Here is an 11,078-nt window from a genome sequence, read left to right as displayed (position 1 = left end):
GGCTATTGCTAGCTCGCTAGCTTTCCAGGAGGAACAGGCAACAAAGGTGGCTCCAGATGGCTCTTAGCTACTGATTTGGGCTTCAGGGTTTATAAAAGCAGCATAGTGGGTCCCACTTTCTGATATGAAGTACAAATTCTCATTCACAGTCAGATTTCACCAGGAAGGAGATGGTCAGAGTTGAAGTCACGTTAATTAAGGAGCAAACTCAAGGTCACACTTGGTCTTCCTTCTGCTTCCTGATACACCCAGATGACACTGGAGAAGCAGTGCTGCTGGCATCTGGGCTAGTGTGTTGATGGAGCAAGGTGGGAGGAACTGCTCACTAGTAGAACTTCTTGCTGGGGTTGTTGGCAAGGTCAGTGAGCAGCTGGCATGGGATGAACTGTATTCCATAGACAGCTTCATGCTTCTGGAGCTGGTCCACTTCTGGTCATCATATAGATCCATGAAACACAAGGACCCTCCGAGACAAGGGAGGAAGCCTAGGCCAAAGACTTCTCCAATGTCTCCCTCTGCAGGTTTGGCAACATCCCTTCCTGTAGGCACATGACTACCTCATTCACAAATCTTGTCACCAATGGTACTGAATATCTTCATCAGAGGAGGCCTCAGGCTTTGCAGGAAGCCTCAGACTTGTAAAATTCTTATTCATGTCAGAATTCAAACTCTTATTCTTTGAGCTCTCCTCATGGATGTAAAAGCTCTTCCCAGATTTGCAACCCAGAAAGTCCTGGACACCATCTGTTTCAGCAGTTCTAGGCTTCTACCTCCAAACCGCTCCCCAAAGGCTTTGCCCTGATCTTCTGCCATATGTTTCACTATAACCACACCAACTTCATCTGCCAGGGTGGCAGCACCCATAGGAAAGCCAAAGCCTGTGGTCAGAGAATCCAGCTTCTTAAGATCAACTCCTTCCTGGAGGATTCATATGATTTCGATCATCATGGATATAAGACATATAAGGTGTCTTGTATCCTTAAAATCTTAAGCCACATCCATCCTTAATCACAACGATGAACTTCCCCTGCTTAAGACCAGCTGCTACAGTACAAGTGGTTGTCTCCTTGGATGTTTTCTTGGTTGTGATGATCTCTAGTAGCTGCATCTTGACCACAGGAGAGAAGTAGTGCATGCCAATTACTTTCTCAGGTCTTTTGCTGACAGCAACAATTTCATTGATTGGGAGAGCAGAGGAGTTACCGGCAAAGACACAGTGAGCTACTTCCTTTAGCACTTTGTGCTTAACACCGAGGTCCTCAAAAACAGCTTCAATCACCACATCAGCCTTTTCAAAACCCTGGTAATCAAGCTGCCCAATCAAGTTGCTGAAGATGGAATCCTTTCAAATGATGTCATAGCTTTCTTCTTCACTTTGTCGTTCAATTCTTTGAACACTCATTGCTGTCTCTGGCCCACTCCAGCTATTGTAGTATCTTTAAGAAGGGTATTTAGCCCCTTGTCCATGGAGATTGGGTGATGGAAGCTCCCATTAACCCTGCACCAAGAATAGCTAAATGCTTAACATACTTCTATGGGGCTCCAAATTTATTTTTCTGGCGTAGGACTTGGCCATGGTAAAGTACCAACAAGGCCTTTGATTCTTTAGTCAATGCCCACTCTCCAAATTTCTGGTGATTCAGTAAGATAACCAGCATCACTTTTTCGTTCAAGTCCAGTTTTTATGACATCAATTATTTTCAGAGGGGCAAGATAAAGGCCTTTGGTCTGCTTTCACACTTCTTTTTCCATGATTTTGTAAATGTGTGGTCTAACAAATGGAATAGTCATGGCATATGCTGTTCCACCAATCCCTTGTATCTCTTAGGAGAGAGCTTCTTATCAACTAGTCCATTAGCAAAAGTAACTATAACCTCTTCGAGTTATTCAATTGTCCATTTTTCTGGAGCTTTTACTCCTGGTCCAGGGGTTCCACCAATTGGTCAAGTCCCATTTTCTTTGCTCTGTCTGCACAAATGTTTCTATGAGTTAGCATCAGGTCAAATGCAGCAGGTACATCCACCATTTGGGGCAGCCTTTGGGTGCCTTCTGCTCTATTAGGATCCCCAGAAAGATTTCAGGGATGTATACACATGGACCCTTCCACAACAGTGTAGCCCATCCTTTAAGCCATCAGAAAAGGTTTCTATGGATAAAAATACACACACTCTTCTCTCACCAGCTGGAAAAAAATTCTTTGCTTGAAAAAGGCTCATCTGGCCGATCACGGTGACACATGTCGGTATTCCTGACGGCTGAAGAGGCTGAGGCAGGAGGATCAGCCTCAGCAACTTAGTGAGACCCTGTCTCACAATAAAAAGATAAAAAATGCTGTGGATATGGCTCAGTGGTTAAGTGCCCCTGGGTTCAACTCCTAGTACCAAAACAAATAAATAAATAAATAGGTTCATTTGATTAGAGAAGGCACATATAATCTCTCTACCTTGATGTCAACTGATTGGGAACTTTAATTATACCTGTAAAAATCCTTAACAGGAGTTCCTAGATGAGTGTTTGATTGAACAATTGGGAAAAGATGTGTGCACCTAGGTCGGGTGAATCTTGGGGCCATCTTACAATTTCACCTCACACACCTACTGTTTGGGAAAGGAAACATGGTCTTTGGAACTAGATGAACCTGTGTTTAGCACAGGGAAAGTAACTTAAAAGCTCATTTATTAGTAAGCACTGTGCTGTAGTGTGGAATAGGATGCAGGGGTGGTTGAAGGTGGAGGCGATGCCATGGAGAAGAGTATCAGTGGCACAAGCTGTCCAGTGGGGGCCCAGAAGTTTGTTCAATGGAAAAAGGGTAGAGACTCTAGGAGATCAATCCCAGCCTGAGAGGAGGCACCAGGCACCTGCCTACATGCTGGGGGTACTCCCAGGTCTGGCTTCCTAAAGTACGAATAACCAAGACACCCAGCTGAGCCCAGAGACTCCCCACGGGTAACTGGATTTTTTACTTCCACCTCTGATATAGACCAAATCAATATGGCAAGTAGAATTCATATTCATGATGAGGGGATCACCTTGGGCTGTACAGAGGCATTTTTGCTCCTTCAACTCAAATCCCTTTCATCTGTAACTTCTCATTTCCCCGCCCACCATTACATCACCAGGGCTGGGTGGGTCCAGGATATAAAAGCAGAGCTGCTGGCCCAGGCAAGTCTCTGTTCAACCAAGTCGGGGCCTTCACCAGCTCTAAAGTGGCCTTCACCTGCACTCCTTCACTTGCTTTTGTCATCATGCGTGAAATTGTGCTTATCCAGGCAGGCCGATGCGGCAATCAGATCGGCGCCAAGGTGGGCACGTTACTGGGGCGTGGACCCTGTGTGACACAGGCTGGGGCCAGGGGCCCCAAGTATGAGAGTGGAGTCTGGAGAAAACTGGGGTCACCAGCTGCCAGGTGCCATGGTGAGGCCACAGGGCAACACAACCTGCCACCGCGAATATGGTGATGCAGCTATGTGTGCCTTAAATCAATGCCCTTTAAATTACCCAGGGAAACACTTTTCCTCATGGTGGCCAGTTTCTTCCCCTGCCACTCAGATGCCCTCCCAGGATCCTGCCTATCAACATTCACCCATTGCCTGCCAGGGTTAGGATCCAGAGGCCAACATGTACATTGCTGGCATCAACCTTTGCTGGTAAAAGCTGCCTGGGGTTTGTGCCAGGAGTGGGGCCACTTGATCCTTGGTCCTGCTAGAACCCATCAGTAGGGATTCAGGGACATTCAAACCTGCATGGAAGAAAAGCCCCACTGTGTCCACTGCTTCCTACAAGAGGATCTGTATTGTTGCTTCCTTCTCTTCCAATGTCATTCCAGCCCTTCAGTCTGTGACCATATATGGCTCCTGTTCTGTGGATTTCCCAGCCACTAGGAAGAAATTGATATGAGAAATACAGGCCACAGATCTGTGATCTTAGTCTAGGATTCTTGACTGTCTGACCAAGGCATTACAGTGACAGGATGCTGGGACATGGAGTGATTCTTTTTTTTCCTTTCAGTTTTGGGAGGTCATCAGTGATGAACATGGCATTGACCCCACTGGCAGTTATCATGGAGATAGTAACTTACAGCTGGAGAGAATCAATGTGTACTACAATGAAGCAGCTGGTGAGTATATTGGATATTAAACTTGCTTTCCGAATGATGACAGAGGAAATGTTCTAGGAGCATACAAATGACAAAGAAATGCATTTTTGCACATTAATATAAAATGCCAGCATAAAAAGATATACTTTGTAGTTCTGTTTTTTTGTTTTTTTGTATTTTTTTTAAACATGACTAAGCAGGCTAAGCATTCTTTTTCTTTTTCCCTTTTGTCTCAAATATTGGAATCTTCTGTAATAAATCCTTCTGTGAGAACTATACAGAATTATGACCCTACCCACAATTCTTTGTCAAGCAAAAATGTAAGTCAGCTTTTGTTCCTATAGGCAACAAATATGTTCCTCGGGCCATCCTAGTGGACCTAGAGCCAGGAACAATGGACTCGGTGAGATCGGGACCATTCGGCCAGATATTCAAGCCAGACAACTTTGTGTTTGGTATGTCCTCATGGTCCATGGGACCATGACTCACCTTCTTCCTAACACCCATACACTTCACAGTTCTCAGTGATCAGTGTGCAGGAGAGACTGTGTCCACAGATGGCCCCAGTCCTGGCCTAATCCCTTCCAGCCCTTGGGGGTGGGGGCATTTTTCTGGTCACTCTGGACAGCTCAGGGATTAATGCCAGAATCCATTCCAGCCTCTGAAGGGAAAGTCTCAAGAGCAAAAAAAGCTTCTAATGAGGCTCAACAGGCTACAGGTAACTTCAAAGCATCTGTTGAACTCACTTAATTACTGTTAGGCAATGAAGGCCAAAAGCACAGCATGTGAGCAAGATTTAGACAACTGCCTAGAGCCCCTTGCCCCTCTGATCACACTGTGCCATTCCTGTCTATTTGTACTTCATTAGAGTATTGAACCATTTTCCCTAGTTTGAGAAGCAGATGAATTTCGTTAAACATTTTCTCTTCCCTGCTTTTCTTACTTTAAGATGATTCCCAGCATTTTTGAGGGTCACTGATACAGAAGGTTTTATCTGTGTTTTCTACCAGTTGGTGGAGAAAGAGGGTGCAGACAGTCTTAGGAAACAAAAGCATCTCTAAAAGGTTATTTAGGATTAGTTGTTAGCACAAAGAGATAGGGCTGGATGCAAATTCATGGGTCATATCAGCCTTTTATTCAGGAACAGGACTATACCTATGGGAATGGACCCACTTTCCTGGTGGAAAATGAACCACTGAACAAAGGAGGGGACTGAGTTTATATAGGTCATGGGTGATTTGGTGAGCTTGTCAGTCTGGGCACTCAGGAATTTGAGTTTCAGGGTTGGGGGTCAGTGGCCAGCACCTGGAGAGGAGTTATTTTGGAAGAAAATAGTGTTTCCTAGAGATTATCATTCTAGGTTTAATGAGACACTTTCTCCCTTCCAGCATCTAGGAAGGATTTATTTTGGGAGAGATGAAAGTTATCAATGTATGGCCACACTATCTTGGGGTGTTTTATTTTCCAGTCCTAGTCCTACCTTCTCCACCGTGCAAATGACACCATTCAGAATTCTTGTATATTTGTGCCTAATATTCTCTTTTCCTCTGGTAGGCCAGAGTGGTGCAGGGAATAACTGGGCCAAGGGCCACTACACAGAGGGAGCAGAGCTGATGGACTCCGTGCTGGACATGGTGAGGAAGGAGGCAGAGAGCTGTGACTGTCTCCAGGGCTTCCAGCTGACCCACTCACTGGGGGGTGGCACTGGATCCGGCATGGGCACCCTGCTCATCAGCAATATCCGGGAGGAGTACCCAGACCGCATCATGAACACCTTCAGCGTCATGCCTTCGCCCAAGGTGTCGGACACAGTGGTGGAGCCCTACAATGCCACCCTCTCTGTCCACCAACTGGTAGAAAACACAGATGAAACCTTCTGCATCGACAACGAGGCCCTGTATGACATCCATTTCCGCACCCTGAAACTGCCCACCCCCACTTACGGGGACCTCAATCACCTGGTGTCAGCCACCATGAGCGGGGTCACCACGTGTCTGCGCTTCCCGGGCCAGCTGAACGCAGACCTGCGCAAGCTGGCCGTGAACATGGTGCCCTTTCCACGCCTGCACTTCTTCATGCCCGGTTTCTCGCCCCTGACCAGCCGGGGCAGCATGCAGTACCGCGCCCTGACGGTGCCCGAGCTCACCCAGCAGATGTTTGACTCCAAGAACATGATGGCCGCGTGCGACCCCCGCCAGGGTCGCTACCTGGCAGTGGCTGCCATCTTCCGAGGCCGCATGTCCATGAAGGAGGTGGACGAGCAGATGTTCAACGTACAGAACAAGAACAGCAGCTACTTTGTGGATTGGATCCCCCACAACGTGAAGACGGCCATGTGTGACATCCCGCCGCGGGGCCTCAAGATGTCAGCCACCTTCATCGGCAACAACACCGCCATCCAGGAGCTCTTCAAGCGCATCTCTGAGCAGTTCACGGCTATGTTCCGGCGCAAGGCCTTCCTGCACTGGTACACGGGTGAGGGCATGGACGAGATGGAGTTCACCCAGGCCGAGAGTAACCTGAACGACCTGGTCTCCGAGTACCAGCAGTATCAGGAGGCCACCACCGAGGAACTGGGAGAGTTTGAGGAGGAGGAAGAAGAGCAGGCAGCAGTTTAGGAACTTTTCAATTTCCTTGGTAAAATTCTTATCCTCCTGCACCTTTCTGCTTGGAAACTTAAGCTTCTCAGGTGGGTCTGTCACAAGTTCACTGTTGATGAGAATGTGGATCTCCCCTCAGTATGACTGTATTGTTTCTTCAACGATCTATACTAATAATTCATGTGGTCCACACTCTCCACATTTTTGTTCTCCCTCTTCCTGAGATAGAAGTTTTAGGATTTCATCTTTCAGCAGTATAGGTTTTCTGCTTCAATGCTTTGAGAAGTATTCTTGTTCCTTTAGTAAAGAGACGCGAGTGCATGTTTTTTTTTTTTTTTTTTTTTTTTAATCTTCTCTTTCCCAAAGTATTAAAATAAAGATAATTCTCAAAAGTTATTGGGGAATGATGCCATTCCAGAATCGCTGTGAGTCTGTAGCATCAAGGCCTTAGGTAAGGACTTCTATTTATCTACTTCCCTTTGAACAATGTGATAAATACAAATAAAAACAAAGTGCCACTTTACCCGTCAGATAAACGATATACTATAAATTGTAGATGTTCTAAAAAAGCAGCCAGGGACATGACAGAGTTCCACCTAAAATTTGTTTGAAAATTATGGCAGGAATTTAGGACAGTGATAGAAACTAACAATTTAACATTTAAAAAAAAAATAACATCTTTCTAGCTATTAAAACCAGAGGCTGCTTTCAATATGTCATTATTCCTGATTGACCAGGATCCCATTTTTGAGAGGGTAGGAAGCTGGGAAGGCAGATGAACTGAAGTATGCTCTAAGGGAGGGAGATTCTGAAGCTCTAGGGTGTGATGGTAATAGGCAGCAATATAATCGACACTGTGCTAAGGAAACACTAAGGCATGAAATATTTTATGGGCAGTTTCATTAGCTTCATTGTAGGTAGTTTTCTGCAAACTTGTTGAATCAAAAATGTAAGTGCAGGTTGTTTGCCTTCTGGCATCAGATGAAACCTTTCAAAGAAAAGCTTAATTAGGGGCTGGGTTTGTGGCTTGGTGGTAGAGCACTTGCCTCGCACATGTGAGGCCCTGTGTTCAATTCTCAGCACCACACCAGTCAATAAATAAAGGTATTGTGTCCATCTACAACTAAAAATATTTTTTTTAATTTTTTTTTAGAGAGAGAGAGAGAAGAGAGAGAGAATTTTTTAATATTTATTTTTTAGTTTTCGGCGGACACAACATCTTTGTTTGTATGTGGTGCTGAAGATCGAACCCGGCTGCACGCATGCCAGGCGAGCGCGCTACCGCTTGAGCCACATCCCCAGCCCCTAAAAATATTTTTTGTTATCTTAAACAAAAAAAAACTTCATTAATGACACACCTTTGGAAAACTCCTTTCCCTCCCCAATATTTTATGAAAATCTAAGTGGAAAACTGCCACATTTTCCCCAAAACTGCTACTAGGGAGACATGTTTATGTTCATGGAAAGTTTATACTGCTACCTTACATAAGGGTGAACCTCCTAGAGGTTCTAACCACCCTGGAGGTTGATGGTAGGTATATCATTAACAGTGGTACATATTGCATTTGAAACTACATTAGGAAACAATTCGGAAAACAGAGTAGGGGAGGTAATTTGTTGGATACTTTTTCTGAAATATTTTTATTACATGTTGATGAACCTTTATTTATATAGGGTGCTGAGAATCGAACCCAGTGCCTCACACAGGCTAGGCAGGTGCTGTACCACTGAGCTACAACTTCAGTTCTGATTTGGTGGATACTTAAAAAAAAAAAAAGCCAGCTCAGCTAGGAATGTGAATGTGGGAGGAACACTTGCCTAGCGGGAGCTCTTGTAATTGCCAGTTTTTCCTTCCAAGGTCATGCAAAACTGCTCACTCTTAACACCCCCATTTTAATCAGGTGTTAATGGGGCGGGGAGTTTAGTTTTCATTCTCCTTTTAGAAAGCTGCAAGCTCCTTCCAGCTGGTAAAGCTGGCAGAGAACATGACCAAGCTTTATACATCCAGGCATTTGGGGGTGAGGGATGGACATCTCAATGAGAAGTTCCTTTTCTCAAATGCAATCATGTCTCAAGCTGTAGAAATAAAAGTGATGCAGCTTGGCATGGAATGCTTCTGCTGGGCTCACTGGACGGTTGTTCACCATGGTGTCTATAAAAAAAAGCCTTCTCCAATCTGTTGCAATCCTAGGAATCTGGCTGGAGCCTTCTGACTGAAGTGAAAGCTTTCTTTCCATAACAGCTGGATATAAACTGGTGCTGCCATCTGTGTGTTAAATCTATGTGTTCTGTTGGGGTAGGACATGGCTGGTCTCACCAGGATGGACTATCCTGGCAGGTTCTATCATCTCTCTAAGCCACTGTTACTCATCTGCAAAATGGGGACAATCATAGTTTCTTCATGATTCTTTCCCACGGGATTATTCTGAGGACTAAATGAGATGTTGTATGTAAGGTGTACACCATACAGTCTGTCTGTAGGCACATAACATCTATTATATTGCACCTTATGAAAGCCCTTATGAATATCAGCTATTTTTATTACATATTATAATAATATGAAAGTCTTCATGAAGATTTTACTTGCTTCTAGCATAATGAAGAAGTGTTCTGACTCAGGAGCAGAATCTATTTACCCTTGTTGACTGACACAAAATCCAGTTGGTAGATTATTAAGAGAGGTTTTGCAATATGTGGGTAAGATTTGTCTAGAAAGTGTCAGACTCCACTCTTTTTGGTTCTTTATCAAGCAATTGCTTTTATAAGTGCTGCATAATTCTGTTTGATGTTCATCATGAGCAAAGTCTTATGCTGACTGCTTTCTTTTCAAAGAAAAAAAAAAAGTAAAAATTTAAAGCAGCTCCTTGGAGGAGTAGGATGGCCAGCAGTGGGAAAAGTCACCAGGGCATTATGAAAGGGGAGGGCAAACTCACCGCCCCCCAGGCAAGAAGATGGTCTAGAAGTGGAAGCTGGAAGAGTCATCCTTCCTTCACTGTCTACCTCCAAGTCACCTGGCTTCCCTTTTCTTCACATATGAAAAGACACCTTGACCTTTCTCGCGTGGGTCCATTCATGTCACTCCAACTAGTGGTATAGCTCTCACATTGGCCTGCCCTAATAGGCAAGGTCCATCTTAGCACTGGTGGTCAGCCTTCAAGAGCCAAGGAAGCTGCAGAAAGAGGCCATTACCTCCCTTTTGTGACCCAGAAAAAGGACAATGTCTAGTTCACTGCCAGTCTGGCAACATGTCCTCCAGTAAACCCACCAAAAGTCCAAGACCTCTGGGGAAAGGAGCATGCCCCCATCAGCCCTCCCCTGCTGTGATGGTTAACTTTGTGTCCATTTGAATGGGCCTCATAGTGCCCAAATATTGGGTCAAATACTGTTCTGGCTGTATCTGAATGTGTCTGGGGATGATATTAGCATTTGAATCCATAGACTGAGTCAAGAAATTACTCTCCTTAATGTGAGTGGGCCTTACCCAATCTGTAGAAGGCCAGAATAGAATAAAAAGGTCCAGTAAGAATTCCTTCTGCCTGATTGCCATCCACCTGGGACATCAACTTTTTTCTGCCTTTGAACTTAGTCTAAAACACTGAGTCTTCCTAGGTCTTGAGTTTGCCAGCTCCAGGGTCAACTACACAATTGCCTCTTCTGGTCCTCTATCCTTTGAACTCAGACTAGACTCCACAATTGGCTCTCCTGGGTCTCCAGCTCTATGATTCACACTGTAAAAATTGGGATTTGTCAGCTTCCCTAACTGCATGAGCCAAGTGCTTATGATAAATCCCTTGCCACATACACACACAACCTACTGGTTCTGGTTCCCTAAATAACTCTAACATACTCAATTACCTCCACTATAATGGTTCTGAAGGTTGGGACAGAGGGACAGCCTGCCCCTGATCTAATAATGTCAAGCAATGCACTGATGTCTCCTGAGGCACCTGTCACCTGTACCCACATCAGCATTCCATCCCCCAAAAGTGGCATTTTTTTTTCTTTTTTTTTTTTTTTTCTTTTATGTCTTCAATGTACCAATGCCTCTTCATGAAAGCTTCTAAAATGAGACTTTGGTGCGGGCTCCAGTGGCTCATGCCCCATTGGTCAACTTAGGGAGGCCACAGGACCAAGGAGTGAGGGTGGTAGGTGGGCACAGCAGGTGAGGCAAGGGCCCTCAGTGGGGCCTCAGCAGGGCCAGAGGTCCAGGGCGGGGGATCACCTGGCTTTGGTGGGCTGAGGGGCGGGGTCACAGGCCATTGGGATGCAGGAGGCCTGGGCCTTCACGAGAAGCTGCTGCTTGCTACTAGGCCCCCCACCTGGCCACTCCATGAGGATGTGGCAGCAGCGACAGCAAGGCCATGGCAGGGAGGCCCCAGAGG

At 45.4% G+C, this 11,078-nt stretch overlaps 1 protein-coding gene and 1 pseudogene across 1 annotated transcript; one reads left to right on the top strand and one right to left on the bottom strand.

Moving 5' to 3' along the window:
- Nucleotides 1–322: 322 nt before the first annotated feature.
- On the bottom strand, nucleotides 323–3,049 carry LOC114095180 (trifunctional enzyme subunit alpha, mitochondrial pseudogene; annotated as a pseudogene).
- A 196-nt stretch (nucleotides 3,050–3,245) lies between these two features.
- LOC114095179 (tubulin beta-2 chain-like) lies at nucleotides 3,246–6,714 on the top strand. The gene is made up of 4 exons (XM_027938349.2): nucleotides 3,246–3,302; nucleotides 4,009–4,117; nucleotides 4,441–4,551; nucleotides 5,651–6,714. Exons 1-4 carry the CDS (start codon nucleotides 3,246–3,248, stop codon nucleotides 6,712–6,714), a joined length of 1,341 nt encoding a protein of 446 aa, XP_027794150.2.
- Nucleotides 6,715–11,078: the final 4,364 nt, after the last annotated feature.

This window comes from Marmota flaviventris, chromosome 1, assembly GCF_047511675.1.
Source record: "Marmota flaviventris isolate mMarFla1 chromosome 1, mMarFla1.hap1, whole genome shotgun sequence".
In the NCBI taxonomy this organism is placed as follows: domain Eukaryota; kingdom Metazoa; phylum Chordata; class Mammalia; order Rodentia; family Sciuridae; genus Marmota; species Marmota flaviventris.
This window is presented reverse-complemented; position numbering and strand designations above follow the sequence as displayed.